The sequence below is a fragment of the Dipodomys spectabilis genome, unplaced genomic scaffold (genome assembly GCF_019054845.1).
Source record: "Dipodomys spectabilis isolate Male_0828 unplaced genomic scaffold, ASM1905484v1 ptg000125l, whole genome shotgun sequence".
Classification (NCBI taxonomy): Eukaryota; Metazoa; Chordata; class Mammalia; order Rodentia; family Heteromyidae; genus Dipodomys; species Dipodomys spectabilis.
Window position 1 is genome coordinate 701,794 of NW_024870802.1, and position 19,763 is coordinate 721,556.

Here is a 19,763-nt window from a genome sequence, read left to right on the forward strand (position 1 = left end):
AAATTCATTAAAGTCCTAAGGATCTCTCATTAGACCCCACTTGCTGCTGAGAAATAACTCAGAAAAAGAACAACACTCCTACAGCCTAAAACAGATGAAATCTTTGGAATAATTCATGTGTGTGGAGTGGGGGGTGGGTGTGTGTGACTGGGAATTGAACTGAGGGCCTGAAGGAAGCTCTGTACCACTGAGCCCCACCTCCAGCATCTTTTTATATTGGCTATTTTTAAGCGCTGGCTTTATGTCTGATCTTGCCTAAGCTACAGTCCTCCTACTTGTATACACCTGAGAATGACAGGTGTATACTGTTGCATACACACTTTGCCATTGTGAATGGCCTGAATCTGGGATAACAGGTGTCCGGCACTATGTCCTATCACAGATGGAGATGGAGTCTCACCAACTGCCTCCTCTGCCCCCATCTCCCCAATGTCACCTCCCAAGCAGCTAGGATTACAGGTATCCACTACTGTATCCTGCTAGGAATGATTATTCTCTGTAACAATAGAGTTTAAGTAAATGTGGTTTTAATTCTTGTTTTTTTATTGTGAAAATACTGTACAGAGGGGTTACAATTACATGGGCAAGATAATGAGTACATTTCTTATCAAGCATTGTAGCCTCCTTCTTTGTTTCCACTTCCCATCCCTTCCAGTTCTCCCCCCACCCCCCCCACCCAATCCTCCTCCCCCACCCCCCACCAAAGTTGTGAAGTTCATTTTCGACATAACGTCTTGTACATCTCATTGTTGCAATGGGTCCACTTGTATCCCTATTTAAACGACTTGTTTTTGCCCTTCCTCTCCACAAATTATACCGACATCAAATACAGTGAAAGCAGGGGTTATACCGTGGGGGAGGGACATACAAAGCAACAAAGAAATCATCTTTAAATGTGTTAGAAACAATCGCGTGAAAGAAAAAAGCATTTGAATACATATCTTAGGGTTCATTTCCCTAACATCAACTTATCTGATCTTTTCTGCTTGACTCAGACATATATTAGTTATTGCAAATAAAGGAAACCATAGGACCTATGTTTCTTGGGGCCTGGCTTACTTCACTTAATATAATTTTTTCTAAGCCTTTCCATTTCCTAACAAATGGAGCAATGTCATTCTTTCTGATGGAGGCATAGAATTCCATTGTGTATATATACCTTTTTAATTCTTTAATGATAAAGTCCTATTTTTCATGGTATAAGTGAGTAAATTGATAGGTAGCACCTTTGCTAATTTTAGCATTCGTATTTTCATTTTTAAATTTTTTGTTGGCATTCTGCTATGTAGCATAGGCTGGCATAAAGAAATCTTGGTGCCTAACCTCCCAAGTGCTGTGATTGCAGGTGTTCACTACCATGCCTGCTTTATTAGTAATTTTAACTTAATAGGACATTTACATAAGGTACTCACACAAAATATAACTTATTAATTCAGCATTGACCTGTACAGAGTATTGTGCTAGTCTCCTTTAAGAAAAATACAGTCCTTAAAAAATGTCAACCAAATCTTGAACATACCAAAGTTTTGATGTCTAATTCAGGCCTATATTCTCTACTCCCTTTGCTTACTTAATAGGGCCATTCGAGGTCTGATAAACATCTCAGATGTGACAAGATGAAAATTGACCTTCTGATCCTGCTCCTGAAACATTTCTCACAGAGCATCCCCCAATCAAAACAATTCCGTCTTCCAGTAGTTAAAGTGACTAGGGAGGATGGATCATTTTTTAATTTAGGTACTCATTCCTTCTCCACAGGGTCCATGTACATTGGGGATTCTGGTCTCATCCCCTGTCCAAGGCTGGCCTTTGACTGGCTTTAGCCAATTACCATATTCCATTTTATTGTCAGAGAGAATTTCTGGAGTTTTGTCAGAAAGACTGAGAAAAAAGACACTTTCTCCTTCATATGAAGGAGGAAGGCTGTGGCACAAATTGAGGAAGATGGCCATGCTCCGATTGGGAATGGAGCCAGTCATCATGGACAAGAGAACAAAGAGACAGGAAGATAATAGTTCTGGAAGGGGTCAATAAGCTGCTGCACCAACAAAACCAGAGTGTTCTACATCTTCTGGACTTTCCAGTCATGTGATACAACACACATCCCTATTATGGGCACTAGTTAGAGTTGAAGGTTTTGGTTCTTCAAGAGTTAGACATCCTTCTTATTCTAGGTTGATTGTGCTTAGAACAAGTTTTCATATTTTATCAACTTGAATATACAGTAATTTGATGAACCATGGAACAAAGCATGTTTTGAATTTCTTATATTTTCATATCCCTGTGTCTTTGTCTCTGTTGTTTTCTAACTCATAAGTACCATTCCCATCATCTTAACACAACTAATAACTCTATTGTCTTGTAAAACATAGCACAGATATCTTTCTTTCTTTTAGGTGTTCTTTTTAACATAGCCTAGTTTTAAATACCTGACTTTAGTAGACTCATTTTTTCTTTCTATTAGTGGTATCATAGTTAAATCTCTCAGCAGTATTCTTAGGAATGTAACAGCCTTAATATGATAAATAGGTATGACAGATGAGGTGAGAGTTTGTAATTACAGGTGGAGACAGAGTTATTATGACAAGGGAAAAAAACAGCAGCAGTAGGAATGCAAAGAAAGATAGCTAAGTCAATCTGGGTTGAAAGGGTAAGGTAAAGAAAGGCTTTCTGGATAAAATGAAATCTATAGAGATATTTAAGAACTCACAGAAGTCAAACAAATGGAGGGAAATGGAATAGACAGGTAGTAAAGGACATACAAGGAAAAAAACACAACAGTTTGTGCAAATGAGACCAAAAGCCCCCTTTGAGGGGCAGGTCCTGAACATGGAGTTCCAGAAAGAAACATCTGGGGGGGGGGGTGAGAATGGAGTTTAAGAGGAAAAACCTGACAAGGGGAACTGAGAAGACTAAGAAATATGGATTCTGTTTAGAGGATCACTATGGAGAACTCTGAGTTGTGCTTAGGTAGATCCAATAGACTGCGGGGAGAGAAGAGGTCTGTGGGCAACCCAACTGGGAGACCAGTTAGGAGGCCTCAGAGAGCCTTGTCCTCATTCCTCATTGTGTCATCATCCAGAGAGATAGCTAGTCAGGAGCAGAACTTAATCATGGAAAAGTAACATCAGGGCTGGGAAGGTTGGCTCAGTGGGAGAGTGCTTGCCTTGCATGCATGAGGCCCTGGGTTCGATTCCTCAGCACCACATAAGCAGGAAAAGCCAGAAATGGTACTATGGCTCAAGTGGTAGAGCACTAGCCTTGAGCTGAAGAGCTGAGGGACAGGGCCCAGGTCCAGAGTTCAGGCCCCACAACCGGCAAAAAAAAAAAAAAAAGAAAGAAAGAAAAGTAACATCAGCTGGCGCTTTCCTTTTAGGCCTACAACAAAGGGTCACTTGGGGCCTAGAAGGCTGCCTCCCATGATCAGAACTGCATCCATAATTTGAGTAGTTGACACCATATCAGTATCATGTAAGCAAAATTTCCAAGACCAAATGCCATGTGGTTTGTAGTGAAATTCATCAGTCTTTTGTGTTTCAACATACCAAACACAGATTTTGGATTTTTTTCATCTTACCCAGAAGTTTCATTGGAAGTAATTAATGACAAAAGACAGATGTAATGCTTCACAGGTAGATTTTATTAGTAGTAAGAGCCAGTGGTCATGTGTCAACAGCTCCTAACAGGGAGTAAGGGTAAGCAGAACATCCTCCCTCACGGTACCTTGGCTACAGAAGTTGAATCTGTGGAGAGAGACATCAAGGTCACTCCTGTCACACAAGTGGAGCGCTGGGAATGAGCCCAGCTGCTGCTCTCTCCACCCATTCTGCCCTCCAACAATCTGAGAAAGAAGGGCACTCTTGGTCCAAGGAGAGACGTTAAGAACATTGACCAGATACTTCTATGTCCTCTAACTGCTCTGATCCTTCTCTTACTGCTTGAAGTCCGCCTGCCTGTCCCACCCCATGGAAATTCTCTCAAAGCAGTAGCTGGGATATTTTATGGCTTTACCTGTTTATCTTTTTTGTCTGTTAGACATCATTATCTCTTATTGCTTGAGGTTCCATGTCATGAAAACTTTTGTTTCATGTATTTTGCCCGAATTTGTACTAGATAAGTTTGGAAGTGTTGTGGTTTGTACTCTCTGTTAGATGCAAGTTTTCTTGGGTTTTAGTTGTTCTTTTTTTTTCTTGGGTTTTAATGTGAATAAGTGCAATTTGGTGACAGAAGCAGTCTTCTTTGCCTCAAAATTTGGCTTACTAATAAAAAAACTCTTACATGAAACAACAGGTTTCATGACATGGAACCTCAAACAATAAAAGATACTGATGTCTAACAGGCAAACAAGACACTATGTTGAAAACGAACTTTACAATTTCTGGGGTGGGAGGGAGGAGTTGGGGAGGTGGGGGGAATGGATGCTAGGGGAAAAATAAAGGAGGAGATAACAATGCTAGATAGGAAATCTACTCATTACCCTACTCATGTAACTGGAACCCCTCTGTACAGTATTTTTACAATAAAAATATATGGAAAAAACTCTTGTTACCATTATGATTATTATTAGTTCACTTTCCCTGAACATCATTTGGCTCTGAAACACTTCAGTGTGGACCTTTCCATCAAAAACCTAGATTCTTCGTTGATAAGTTCAATAAGTCTCTGATTATCTAAGTGGTAATGTTTTGAGCCTATAAAGTTTAGGTTCACAAATGATGCACATTATTTACACACAGGGCATAAGTTAATTCTAATGGAACACTCTTTACACTTTCAAATTATGAAGTTAGATTCTCACTCTACTGCTGAATTTCAGAAAGAACACTTACATACAAATCTATCAAAGTCAGTTTCCTAAACTTCTATACTTTCTCCTAAAGGTACGAAAATCTTTAGAAATCAGCTTTGTGGGGGGAGTTGAGGCGGGGGAGCAGAAGTGAATCATTGTAGAAGTATGTGTACTTAAGGGAGAATTTTAGTAAAGACAGAATTATAAACACTCCTCAGTCCTTCTCAACCCTTCAGTTATTACTTACATTCTTCCATCATTTCTTTTCACTGTGATCCTTGATGCTCCCACTTGGGGTAAGGTTGGGTTGATCACATTGTTATACCAAATAAATTTAACCTTCTGCAGGTCTCCAACATCCACATCAGAGTCGACATCATTGATAAGAACCGTACCAGGTTGGAGAGAGCCCCTGAGGTGGTAAGATTTTTTAAAAGTGTGTGACTATTTACAAATACTAACCAAGTAATTCACACAATAAATATATATCATATGTAGTCTATATACATGTATATGTTTCTAAAACCAGCTTAAAATGTCCATACCTAAATTGATTGGTTTTCAAGTTAATGTTTTAATTAATTTCTCACATGTATTTTAGCTCAATGGATGGGTTGCTCCCAATATAATGTATGAATCAGTTTTTCAATCTAAGGTATGAATTAATTTCTCACATTTGTTTTATCTGGTTTGCTACCAATGCGTCATGTTATCTTTCATTTAATGTACATAAAAGATGTGTTATATGTTCAATCAGCTTTTAGTCTCAGTTCAGTAATCATTGTATCATCTTTCCCCTACAGGTTTGTGGAGAGCAATGGTCTATTCATTATGTCAGACAACAAAAGAAACATTAATAGTTTCCTAAGAAATTATGAGAGAAGAAACTTAGGAATATTCTGAAGTCTATGTTGATGTAAGTGGGGCAAATTTTATTTGATCACATGTGACAATATTCTCATATATAATAGGAAAAAATCCTTTTTGTCATTAACATATATTATAGCAAACAGTATTCCAACATTTTAAAAGTGCAAAGTAGTTATTTTACTCACTTAAAAATTTCATACTGTTTAGAGTTTCCTCCATTTCCAAACAAAGAAACCAGGATGTGTCCTGTAACTTTCTGTCCAGACAGTGTGACAGATACCTGATACCTCCAACCTGAATGGGAGGCAAAATGTGCAAAATGTCAGCTTTAAGAGAAAAGGTACAGGAAACAGGTCAATTCCCATTGCCATTGCTGAAGAATTTTGAATAATTTATACATGATGCTGGTGATTCTTCTAATGAAAATCACAGTTTTTCTTTTATCCAAGTATTCACAGGACAGGCACTGAGAAAAGGGAGGTTTGTGGTGTTTTTTCAAACTTAAAGATAGTTTTAAAAGCCAAGGGACAAAGAAATCTTGTTTAAAAATTTGAACCTAACCACTTATTATTGAATAGTCTAGGAAACTCTATGGTAAAAGGTAATTGATCACAAAACATTAGTCTTTTCACCTTTTTGTCTAAATACTTTACATGGATTTTCTCTACCTCTTGAAATGTCTCTATTTAGGTAAGCAAAAGTTCCCCTGGTATTCATCAATAGGGAACCACCAGTACTTGCCAGTTAGTGCTAGCCTGGCCAAAGTGGGGCTTAGATCAAATTTATCTTCAGTTTTTACAAGACTGCTAACACAAATGAGTCCCTGAGAATCAATTTTCTTCCCCAGTCATCCAGAAAAGAAACCAGGAGCCTATCTTCATACCTCACACATGCTCTATTTCTATTTTCACTCTCCTCTCCCCCCCTCCCCGGCCCCCCATCTCTTGCTCTCACCTTACATTAGTTACACAGGGGAGCATTTCACTACTCCATTTCCATACATGTTTATAATATACTAAAAACAATCTTACCCCCTCTATCCATCTCCCTAAATATCTCTTGAACTATAGCCACTCCTTTCCATTCCCATCACCACTGCTACCTTTCTTGAGAGTTAATTTTCTTTTCTTCTTTGTGACTGTAAGTTTGAACTGAGGGTCTTTCGCTTGCTGGGCTGGTGCTCTGCCTTTGATCTGTCTTCAGCCATGCATTTTTGTTAGTTATTTGAAAATAGAATTTAGCAACCTTTTTCTGCCCGAGCTGGTGTCAAACCACAGTACTCCTGCTCTCAGCCTCCCAAGTAGCTGGGATTACAGGGGTGAGGACTCATGCCTGCCCCATGGGAGGTTACTTTTCTGTTTGTACTGAAATTTAGAATTTTGTTAAAAGTTTTGACTGAGTAAAAAGAGACTGATGCAGAAGAAGGCTCCTAAATTCAGAACCAGAAAAAAAAAGAAATGTATGTGTGTCACATTGATAGTCTATGCCCCATACTGCGTTCTATTATATGGGGTGTGGCATTTGGAGAATTTTCACACTGGGAGGGATGTATAAACATGTGCATGGAAAAACAATTTTATATATTATTAGTGGGCATGGAAACATAGGATTAAAAGTTTAAAGTTATGGCTAGTGTTGTAGCTCAGTGGTAGAACACTGGTTTGCCATATATAAGACAGTGAATTTGTAAACAGCACTAAGCAGGAGGTTGGAGGTGGGGAGAATAATTTAAGGTTAATAAAATAAGAACTTACGAGCAAAATTACTCCTATCACCAGTATTTAGATAAAATCTCTGATATACTCCATTTGTTTTCCCAGAAAATCTGTCAGCATAATGACCCATCTGTGGGCATCCTCCATGTGCACAGGGGAAGCACTTGTTCTGTGAAAACAAAGATGTCCTGAATAAGTGCTCTTTCTGTTAACAGTGTATCATCTTTTCCTCCATGTTGCTACAAGTCAAGTAAAAAGTCAAGTAATGCTAATTCTGTTTCTGATGGTAAAAGAACGTTAATAATGTCTCAGAAAAGTTTAATGATGCAGGAGGATAAATCAGTGGTTTTGCTGTTAGATAATTACACATAACTAGGGACATTGTGTGAATACATTTGTTTCCTTGTTTTCTCCATAAGTTGCCCTTCTTGCCCCCAAGATATTCATGTTGCTTCATGGAAGTTGGAATTTATTTTACCACAGTTGCACAAGAAAGAACAAGATGGGATAATCAGTCTCTCATATGTAAAATAGAATCCATTAGGGGGACAATAAACTTGCAAGCCAGGTATTTCTCAAGTCCCTTAGCCTCCATTTAGTGTTTAGGACTGCAGACTACATCTCAGAATTCTCCCCATGTGCAGAGAAAAATGATCCAGTTGATTATTAAAGGTTAATAATGAGGCTGATTTCTGTAGAAATTTATAATATGGGAAAATATCCTCTCTTCCTGGACTAGGGAATATACTAAGAGGAATTAAGAGTAATGAATGGAGTTGGGAAGATGAACATCCACTTCCCACTGTGGAAAGACACCTAGTTACCATTTGAATCAATGGATCTGATGATAGGCCAAATAGATTCATGCCAACATCCCATAAGCTAGGGAGAGAGAGAGAACTGGACAGGAACAAATGGATTATCTAAACCCAGGGTAGACAAGCTCCAGATTTCATTTCAGAAGTCTCAGAGCATGCATATCCAAAAGACAAACAAGATGACTGAAAGTCCAAAGGAACTGCACCTCTCTGGACCAGTGGACCTCCAAGTTACTCTTATCTACAATCAACTACTTGAAAAAGCCAGAGTAGTGCTGTGGCTCAAGTGGTAGAGTACTTACATTAAGCAAAAGAAGCTCAAGGACAGCGCCCAGGCCCAGAGCCCAAGCCCCAGGATGGGCAAAACCAAACCAAAACCAAAAACCAAAAACACCATATACTGAGTAGATCACCAACAGAATGAACTAAGTCAGTACTCCCTTGAAGAAACATTGAGAATGGGGTATAGAGGCAAAGAACTCTCAAGATTGAGTGATTTTACTCAGATAAGCACTGAGCATTTTTCCAAAAAGATTGTTTATATTGTTGAATCAGACTGTTTTAATTGCATGAAATATGATTTCCTCTGCTTTATTTATAAAATGATAAAAACAAAACATTATACTAAAGAAAAGTGGGAGATGTTCAGTTCTAATTATGGAATCAGTCTGTATGTGATTAAAATTGTGTACCAGTTTCCCAAATAGCTGGCATTTGTTGAATACTGATTATTATGGGTTTTTTTTTGTTCAGGGCTAAGCAATTAATAAATCATGAAAATATTAATATATCATAAAATATCATTAATTCCATGGGCATTGAATTGACCATTATTATTTTCATCTATAGATGAAGATACTGTCTCAGAGCAATGAAGTACTTTACTCAGTCATTTAGCTATTTTGTTTTTCTCTTTTTACTTTTTCTCAAATAAAAATTTTAAACTACAAATTATAACAAACAACAGATATTTCATGTTCAAGCTTAGATAGAAGAATTCAATACCAAGAGGCTATCAAACAAGATGGAAATTCAAAGAAATATTGATGGATATGAAGTTGTCAAGAACTATCTCTATGTCCATAATTCTACAGTTACAGAGGTTGGCATTTAAGGAAAATCTCCCATGTTCAGCAGCTTCCTTTAAACATGGCTCTCAGATAGCCATGGACTTGTATGTTACTTGTTTGTTTAGGATTATTTCCAAAATGAATTTGAACATATACCCGATGTACAGAAGTGATAGGGAATAAGTTATACAAAAGAGATTTCCATTTACAAGCCTAATATGTAAATTCTTCGTGTTTTTCTGCTACTAAAATGCATATCTACAATTTAGTATACATCTAACACTATAAATATTCACTGAATGATGTCTTCATAGTGAGCCATGCTAATATTAAGAACCCGTAGCCACAAAATACAAATGGAGTAACTGGAGATAGAGCTCAGTGGTATAATGCACCTTTAGTATGCACAAGGCCCTAGGTTCCATCCTCAGCACTACAAAAATAAAATTCAAAATTAAAATTCACATGGAAGGGGAAATATACTTACTGCAGAGAAAACACTATAAGAGGAGCAAGAGAATCCAGCAAAACCAGTAGGGTTGAGGATGCTGTCTGCGTAGTACTTGTAGCTTCTTAAGTGATTACAGGCTGCAAAGTCACGAGTTCCTATGAAATCAAATATGATTATATATCAGTGACACATTTTTATTTTTCCAAGTCAACATTGTAATGAAAACATAGGTATTGAAGCTTTCTCTAATTAATGTGAACTCATGAAGTCATAGCATAAAATCATTTATGAAGTGTATTTGTGATTAAAGATTCAACTAGAATTTAAGTACTGTTTAAAATGATAATATTTAATATCATTGTTACATGAAACAAAAATAACTTGATAAGGGAAGAATTGTCCCATATTGTTATAAGGGCAACTTGGTAATGCAGTCGCTGAATTAGGTCCTTGGAAAGCTTATCATAAATATGATTCTATTCCCAAAGACCTCATTCCTACATGTGTTGATGTGGATCTGTATCTCAAGAGTACAATTAGAGATTCGTTGTTATATACAAACCTAAATTATTCTAAATTATCCAGTGACTTTATCAACATTATACAAACTTTCCCTAAAGAAAACATGTCTGCACAAGGATGGTTTTACCTTCCCATATCCCATCAATATCAACAATCTGGGAGAGAATATTCTTCTGACATCCAGGCATCTCTACTCCACCATTTGGAAAGAAGTCAAGGTGACCTGAAGGTTGGCTCATTCCAAACCCTGAATAATTTAAAAAGTAAGAGTAGGTTTATGATATGATAGAGATTCAAGACACTATACATACACTAAAACTGTAGACTCAAAATCCTCTAGGAGGACAAGTTGAGGAACTTACCTAAGTTGGGGACAATTGGGGCAGCATCTGTATGAATGACATCCACAAACTGAGCATCACTGGGGTCCAATCGGATTAGCTCAGGTGCACCCTCAAAGCAAGGCTCAGCAGGATCCAACCCTAAAACATATATGTGTCATTAATTATGTCCTTGTTCAGGCATCTCCACCTTTCTTCATGAGTTACAGACCTGAGTGCAAGTCTTGGCTACAGTCATGAGTTACAGATAGAAAGAAAGAAATGAGTTCTTCCTGACATAACCATTTTGAAGGGAAATCTGCTCTGAGTTAGCTATTTGATTGAAAGTGGATTTTTCCAAATGATAGCACTGACTCTATTTATGGATGCATACTCTTTGAGAGAATCTTGGTTATTAGAAGCAGTTATCAGAAAAGAGTTTAATACTATTAAGAATTGAAGTGCTCCAATAATAATACAGTCTCCCAAGAGGACAAGGACCTTGGCTCTCCTTACTGAGTCTATAGCCTGGCATGGCCCAGTATCTGGTTGAACAGACTGTGGTAAACAGAGTAGAAAATGAGAGAAAAGACTCTGGAAGAACTTCTTTTCAGCAAATTAAGAGAAAGTCTAGATGCCTCCACTAATCCAAATACAAACAACTTATCTGGGTATTTCTGGGTCAGCACAGATAGGTGGAAGATGGAAGAGGGGCATGGTCATTCCTTGAAGCAGTCAGGTCTCAGATCCAAGATAGCAACTTCTTTGTTAAAGGTTACAGGATTGTTGAACAACTGTGACCCTATTAGTTCAATGCAGCCATTTTGAGTTTAGTAAAATGGCATTTAATATCAAATTAGTAATGTCCAGAACAGAATTACCAGTCCAGTGCAATCTAGCCATCTTTTCCCTTCTCTTGTCTCTGGGATTCTGGTTGATGACACATGTGGTAATTAGCAGCTGCTGTTAAAGCAGGATTTCAATTAACTGTACACACTTAAGCTCTGTTGGTTAAATTCTATGCTTTATGGTATTTATTTCCTGAAAATGGGGAAACAGTCATGTTTCTGGGGCTTCTCAATTTGCATTTTAGTCACATGCAATATATTCAAATGTTAAATGGAATGGTGAAAAACAAAGATTTATGGCAATAAAACAATCTACCAGGACATGGAACATTCTGATTTCTAATTGTGGCACAATTTAGAAAATGTGAGAAGGTTAAGAGGCTGCACCAGATATTTCTCCTATATCTCCTTTTGATCCCCATAGAGGATACATCTAATCTAATATTGCAGCCACTGTTGTGACCAACCTGTGATTCTTCCAATGGCTCCATTGGTTCTTCTTCCAGCTTCTCCAGCAATATGGGAGCCCAGGCTGTGGCCAATGAGGTGGACGTTGGAAGGTGAGTATCCTAATTCATTCTGTTGGAAAGCAAACCTCCTTAAAATGTTTTCAAGAGTTCAGAATTCCAGGTGGACATTAAAGAGGGCTCTCACTCTTGATTTTCAGGAAGACATGCTGTCTCCTCAAAAAAATTGTTTTCAGAGGTTTTTTGTTTTGAAGTTATAATGATCAAAATGGAAATGGGTTTAACTTTTGAACTAGTGGGCATAAAACTTTATAACACTGTTTACTTTGTAAAATCTATCTTTGAACAATGTGAGTTGTTAGGCAGAAGTGATTAAGTGACAAGTTGGAGTTGAAACCCTAATGGAAGAAGTTATTTAAATACATTCAAGTTTCATTTTTTAAGTTGGATTTTTGGTTTCCCAATTGGTTAGCATTTTGCCATTGTATTAAGTAGGTATCATCTACCTAGTTTCTTTTTTCTTTTTTCTTTCTTTCTTTTTTTTGGGGGGGGGGTCTGGAAGTGGGGCCTGAACTCTGGGCCTGGGCGCTGTCCCTCAGCTCTTCAGCTTAAGGCTAGCGCTCTACCACTTGAGCCACAGCACCACTTCCGGCTTTTTTCTTTTTGTTTATGTGGTGCTGAGGAATCCAACCCAGGACCTCAGACATGCAAGGCAAGCGCTCTACCACTGAGCTACCTTCCCAGCCCCTAGTTTCTTTTTTTCTTTTCTTTTTTTTTTTTTTGTCGGTCGTGGGGCCTGAACTCTGGGCCTGGGCACTGTCCTTCAGCTCAAGGTAGCACTCTACCACTTAAGCCACAGTGCCACTTCTGGCTTTTTCTGCTTATGTGGCGCTGAGGAATCAAACCAGGGCCTCATGCATGCAAGGCAAGCACTCTACCACTGAGCCACCTTCCCAGCCCCTAGTTTCTTGATTAAGTCCATTTAATTAACAATAAAAATTAAGTTCTTGAAATAAATAGATTATCGATGACGCCCAAATCTAGATTATTCTTTTGTATTTTTATCTGAAGGGAAGGGAAAGCCTATTTCAGTAGAGAAATGTCTTGATTAATTATCATACCTAGAACTTTTGTTTTCAAAACAGAATCCAGAAAACAAAGTATATGAGTTTTTTATATAACTTGGAAGGTATTACCTTAAGGACATCAACAAAATACGCTATTTCTGCACCCACAACGCGAGTGTTCTGTGAGGCCTGGGTGTAGCCAGTTCGGGAGCCACCTTTCCAATCCACACAGATGCAGTTCACACTTTCCACCTTAAACATGTTCTGAAGGAAGAGACACAAGAAATAGATGAGTAATGAACACATTTGAAGACTAGGATAAATTCCCTCCTCGACCTAAACAAATCATGCCACTTTTAATCCCAAAGCTATGAACAAAACTGTACTAGGTATAGGATATCTCCTGAAGTTTACCACTGGCTCCAAACCCGAGGCGTGGCCATTGTAGAAACAGCATTATTAGGATTTCTATTGTAAAAGATGCATTTGATCCAGAGAAAAATGTATGAGTTGTGACATTAGTCTTTGTCTTATTAGACTTTCTTGAAGGCCATCAAACTACATTGTCCCTTACTAGAATGTACTAGGACATTATGTGGCTCTTTCACTGTTCTCTGCTCAGTGTCTAGAACACTTCCTGGTTCACAAATGCTCAATAAAAAATTACTAAATGAGGGGCTGGGAAGGTGGCTCAGTGGTAGAGCGCTTGCCTTGCATGCATGAGGCCCTGGGTTCGATTCCTCAGCACCACATAACCAGAAAAGAAAAGCCGGAAGTGGGGCTGTGGCTCCAGTGGTAGAGTGCTAGCCTTGAGCTGAAGAGCTGAGGGACAGCGCCCAGGCCCAGAGTTCAGGCCCCACGACCGGACCCCAAAAAAAAAAAATTACTAAATGAGTGAATGAATGAAAGACTGTTAGAATCCCTTACATAGGAAAATATACTGATGTTACAAGGAATAAGCTCTTTTTGATGAATTCCTAATCATGTTTTACTCTACATCACTGTTATTTCACATAAAAGCATATCTAAGCCACGCGCTGGTGGCCCCACCTGTAATCCTAGCTACTCAGGAGGTTGAGATCTGAGGATCGTGGTTCAAAGCCAGCTGGGGCAGGAAAGTCCATGAGACTCTTATCTCCAGTTAACCACCAGAAGACCAGAAGTGGCACTGGGGCTCAAGTGGTAGAGCACTAGCCTTGAGCTGAAGAGCTCAGGGACAGGGTCCAGGCCCAGAGTTCAAGCACCACAACCAACAACATAACAACAAAAGCATATCTGACAATGTAAACTGGTAACTTTGCTTGCTAGGGTCAAGCAAGGCTTGTAGAAGAGCAGCTCTGGTAGAAATTATTTGCTTGAGCATATATTTTACATACTCTCATCTTTTTACATAAAATTAAAAATATTAAAGAAATCATCTTTAACTTTTTTTCTATTACAGAAGAATAAAATCCAAAGAACAGAAATAATTGTTCTAAGTAAGTAAAAGTGAATCCAGTTTGATTAGTTTAGATGAGAGCATGAAGTTGCTGCTATGGAGCATAATTTATGCTACACCTTTTCAAATATTATAGTTAGCTAAGAATAGATCAGGATTGTAAACTAGGATCTTCATCCTTCTGGTTTAATCCCTCCTTTCTTCATCACAACATATTAATAGTATTGTAACACTGTTGGCAAGGCCCAATCAAATATACCTAAAACACCTGCTTTTGGGATATTAGAAATAAATTCTATATTCTTACCTAAAATAATTATATTCTTTTGAATCACATTTTTCCTTCACTGCTATACAGCAAGCTATTATTACTGTCCATAATATTATTACCACCTACAATAACTATAAAATTTAAACTCTGCTTTTACTAATTTTCCTAAACTCATGAAGGGAATGAACTCTAGTGTGCTTCTCTATTGTCAGGATTGGTCAGGATCAGCCCATGTGCTCTACAGTTAACTGGTTCTGTCTTTGGTTCCAGTCAAACACAGGACAGAAATTAATGGGTTAAGCAGAGCCTGGGATTCTTTTCGTGACAGCCCTGTAAAAACAAGTACAATCCAATGCCATAGCAGCTGCAAAAGTTTGATGAAAATGTGAATAAATATACAAATAAATGAATCAATAATAATGTTCTTAAGTACTAGCAGTTACAAGGACAACTTATTCTACTTGATTTTCTATCTTTTAAATCTTTGTTATCACTGGGAGCAGAGCCAAAGGCAAATAAAAGAAAATGAGATCACTTTTGTAGGAAAAGCAGAAGCCAGAAATGAAAACCATCCAGTGATCATAGATATTCCTACTAGAGGAGATAAGAGTTATCAACTGAAAATCAATAGGCACTTCTACTGCTAAGTTTTGAAATGTCTATACTAGCCCTTAAATAATAGCTGACTACAGTCCCCAAATGCCTGCTGCCCTGTCTGTCCCAGGATCTCACTCCCACTGGTATCCCTGGAGCCTTCCTACAACTAGAGAATCCTCCAGTGTGGCAGTATTAACATTTGTTCTCCTTGGTTGGGGCCCTCCCTGCCTTACAGGTTGATTTTTCTGCACATGAGACAACTTTAACCTTCTTTTGGGAGATCACCAGGTCTCACCTTGCACATATCGGACAGCCAGTTTTCTTCTCCCTTGTCTATGAATCCATGAATGATGAAGCGAGTTTTTCTATTTGTATTGAAGTTGGAGCTCCTGATGCTTGATGTGTCTGCAGTGACTCTCTGTTTAGGGGAGAAGTGTTTCAGGTTAAGTGTGTATAGTGTCTTCTAGAATCACTAATATATGTCAGGTGGTAGGAAGATGAAAACTAGTGGGATTTGGGATCCCTGAAAGGATTTTGCCATTACAGTCAAGCTATTCACCAACATCACTGTGCTTCTAGTTTCTATCATCACAAGATTTTTGTGGTTGTCTTACTCAGATGATATGTATTTTATAATATTTGTCAGTGAAATCTTATCTATTTCAAGTCTTATCTACTTCAAGTCTTCATACATACATGTATACATATACATATGCTCAACTGTGTATAGCTGTAACCTAATCTATATATTTACAATTGTAATTATCTATCTATCTATCTATGTGTATAGATTTTTCTCTAGTTATGATTGAGCTATGTCTCAATAAACCTGATGTAATTTGAAAGTACTGTAGGCTGAAAATACATTGAAAACACCCAAACTACTAAATATCATACCTTAGCAACACATCACACTCCAGTGCATCAGTCACCAACATTCATTATTAGTGGCTGATTGGGATTGTGGTTCACTACTACTGTCTATTGCTAGTCCCAAAAAGACCAGAATTTAAAATTGAAAGATGATGTCTACAAAACACATAAAACCTTTCTACCACTGCAAGGTCAAAGAAACCTTAATTCATACCACTTTAAATATGCATTCTCTGTGTATGTATTGCAAGAAGTTATGTATATCTGAATGAATATGAATATGTACAAATATTTATATACATATATACATCATATACACACATATATATACATATATTTGTATACACACATGTACATTGGAAGGGTCAAAAAATAAATTTCATTGCCCTAGAAATCTACAAATATAAGAGTACAATGCTGCTTTTTTTCTCTCTTAAGAAGATTTGGGGGGGCTGGGGGGGAGGCTGGGAAGGGATGTGAAGGGTAAACAAAGGAGGAGGCTGCAATGCTTGATAAGAAATGTATGCATTAACCTGCCCATGTAATTGTAACCCCTCTGTACAGTGTGTTCACAAAAAATAAAAATAAAAAAATAAAAAAAGAAGATTTGGATATTTAGTGAACAAATTACATAGAACAGCTTGGACTACATCCTGGAAAGAGGGCTTCTTACTTGATAGTTGTTTTGGTTCTCATTGGTGTAGAGCAGGAAGCGAGTGTTGATGTCCGCTGGGCTCCAGGGCAGTATTTTCAGGGGTCTTTCCACAATTCCTGCCCAGGGAGCATCATCAGTGAAGCATCCCAGTCTGTCGTAGCAGACTTCTCTTCCTGAAATCACCCAGAAGGGTTTCAAGGATATTATTGTAACCAGAATGCATTTTCAATGGTCTCTCAGGCATAATATAAGTTAAAGTACATCTTCTACAGATTTTCTTCCTTTACGTTCCCAAATACCCTTTTATCACACTCATAAAGCACCTTCATAAAGAGCAATGGCAATTACAGACAGGCTCTGGTTCCTCACTTTTACCTTAGGGAAGCACCTCTCTCTCCTCTCGTCTCTGCTCAGAAAAAGGCAGGGAATCATTTTAGCTTCTCAAAATAGATATTATAGTTAAGCAGTTGGTGCCCAAGAATTGAGTTGCATTGTGCGTTGGGCTGTGGTGTGGATGTGCGGAGGATTGGACTACCACTAGCCCCTCTGGCTTTGGAATTCAGGTGGGGTGGTTAGTTTGTTTCATGCAGGGACCCAGTCTTCTTATCTCCACTATGGGTGAGCACATAGGTATCTGACAAATACGTGAGGACCATCCTAGATTCCTGTGATAACGTAGGTACCCAATCAATCAAAGAAAACATCCACAATTTAACACAACCTAGGGTGGCATGGTACTGCATAACGGGAAACCTCAAAGGAAAAGTTGTAGAGCAAGGTTAAGCCCACCATGATAGCAGCACTAAAAATACTAGCTGCTATGGTGGCTGCATTGCCTAGATTTTACCATGTGCCAGACACTAGGCAAGGTGATTTCTTTGCCATTTCTAAGCCGCACAGTCACCCCATAATGGGGATGTCATTATCCTCATTTGACCAAAAAATACCCTGAAACATAAGAGGTTAAAGATATTCCATAGAGCGATTGAGTTGTAGGTGACTAAGGAAGGCTTCAAACGACTCCATTAATTGAAGCGAGAGGTGCTAGGTTCAGAATATAAATATTGATGATAAATCTGAACTTCAAATAACCGAGTATTTTTTCATGTAGCACCACATACGTTGGAATTCTTTCTTGTTTATTCAAATGGAGCTGGGTGCCACTGATCTGATCTGACAACCTCACCCCAGGTCCTGCGCTCTTAATCCTAGATCCTCATCACTTTACTCCTTGTCCTTATCATGTCTCTATCCAGCCATTCCAGAATTCTGGAAAGGACTAAGCAGTAAGGCTTCCCCACTGTCAAATAAATACCGTTCCTCACCTACTGCTGCCCCTAGCAGCAGTGACAGTGTCCACAGCAGCAGCATCTGCAGAAAGGGAAAAACATGGTTGATTCAGGTGAACTAACGTGTTAAAAGATGGATGTAAGCCAGGCGCTGGTGGCTCACGCCTGTAATCCTAGCTACTCAGGAGGCTGAGATCTGAGGATCGCGGTTCAAAGCCAGCCTGGGCAGGAAAGACTGTGAGACTCCTATCTCCAATAAACCACCAGAAAAACCGGAAGTGGCGCTGTAGCTCAAGTGGTAGAGCGCTCGCCTTGAGCTGAAGAGCTGAGGGACAGCACCCAGGCCCAGAGTTCAAGCCCCACGACCGACCAAAAAAAAAAAAAAAAAAAAGATGGATGTAATTCAAGTTCATGCAGACCTTTGGGGAAAATGAATTCTAGCAAATTAACCTAGAAAAGATGTTCCTGACTCACCATGGCGGATCCGTTGGGTTCTTGGAAAACCAGCTACTACTGAAAGTTCCTTTTATAGGGAAGCCTTATCTTTTTGAGCATGGAAAAGTGGCATGAAAACAGAGGAGGTTCCAAGGACATATTTCTAATTTTATTCACAGATAAGCCCATATTGATAGTGCTGGTAAGGTTCTGCAAGGTGTACATGGGAAGACGAGAAAGTGGGAACTATGGCAAGTTCTCTTCCAATGTGCTTATGCAATGTTCAGAATCATGAGGGAAGGTTGTTGTCTCTTTCCTTAGTTTAACGTTCTCTGAGCAGGCCCATTGACATCTCTTTTCACAGATTTGACCATAACCATCTTGCATTCAGTTATATGTAGCTTTTCTACAATTTTTGCCCTCCGCTCAAACATAGAATCAATTCTTCAAGAGATCTCATTCCCTCCAGAAAACCAGCTAGCATGTTGAGAGGCTACAAGACTTATTTCTCAACAGTAACAAAGAAGAAAGAATAAGTGAAGGAACAATTACAATTAGAGTGTCTGTGAGAGTAGCTCATACCTATTTCATGGGTTTTTGAAAGGCAGAGGTGGGATGATTGTGAGTTCAAAGTTTTCCTGACCACATAGGGATACCATGTGTCAAAGTAACAAGCGAAAAAAAATTAAAAAGAAAAAAGAAAGAGAAGAAGGAAAAAGAGGACCACAAGGAAAAGAAGTAAAGGAAAAGAGAGGTCATTTATGACCTCATCAAAATCAGCTGAAATAATGAATAAGAGAAAAGATATACAATTCAGCTTGGAAAGTAATGGTATGGGAATCGTGTACAAAAAGAAGTGCTGGGTAAAAACAACTGTGATGTTTTAATTGGTGATATAGTACTTAAAGTAAATATTTAGAAACTCTAGGAGATGATCATTTTAAGGAACCAGAGCCATCTAGCCTGATAATGTGCACATTTTTAATGGATCATTAAAAATTTTATACTTTTAAGTTAAAGCTGGTCATTTGCAGTCCCATGACAAAAATTAAACGTACAGAAAGGAACAACAGGTCTGTGTGGTGTGTGTGTGTGTGTGTGTGTACAAAGGTCAAGAAAATTTGGCAAAGGATGTTCAAACAAGAACATAAGGCACTACCAAGGATTTCCTTGGGTGGGGGCCCTGGAAAATTCCTACCAGGCCCCTTATCTCTCAGCCACTGATCTCCTTAGGTGGCTACCTTAGCCTTTGCCTCACTTGAGACTCA

The 19,763-nt window shown here is 38.5% G+C and overlaps 1 protein-coding gene across 1 annotated transcript; it reads right to left on the reverse strand.

Moving 5' to 3' along the window:
* Nucleotides 1-3,619: 3,619 nt before the first annotated feature.
* Nucleotides 3,620-18,587, reverse strand: LOC122115874 (pancreatic triacylglycerol lipase). Its single transcript, XM_042689444.1, has 13 exons — nucleotides 18,535-18,587; nucleotides 18,097-18,142; nucleotides 16,790-16,944; nucleotides 15,539-15,661; nucleotides 13,067-13,201; nucleotides 11,871-11,982; nucleotides 10,598-10,717; nucleotides 10,363-10,482; nucleotides 9,750-9,868; nucleotides 7,414-7,543; nucleotides 5,845-5,953; nucleotides 5,037-5,201; nucleotides 3,620-3,743 (listed from the first exon to the last, which is right to left on the reverse strand). Exons 1-13 carry the CDS (start codon nucleotides 18,535-18,537, stop codon nucleotides 3,680-3,682), a joined length of 1,401 nt encoding a protein of 466 aa, XP_042545378.1. The 5' UTR covers nucleotides 18,538-18,587; the 3' UTR covers nucleotides 3,620-3,679.
* Between the last annotated feature and the right edge of the window lie 1,176 nt (nucleotides 18,588-19,763).

What these genes read in the sequence shown, in the direction of transcription:
- LOC122115874 (XM_042689444.1), bottom strand. An exon ending in GCTGCTAGGGGCAGCAGTAG is followed by an intron (nt 16,945 to 18,096) that starts GTGAGGAACGGT and finishes GGGTGATTTCAG; the next exon opens with GAAGAGAAGTCTGCTACGAC. An exon ending in GGCTGTCCGATATGTGCAAG is followed by an intron (nt 13,202 to 15,538) that starts GTGAGACCTGGT and finishes CTCTTCCTTCAG; the next exon opens with AACATGTTTAAGGTGGAAAG.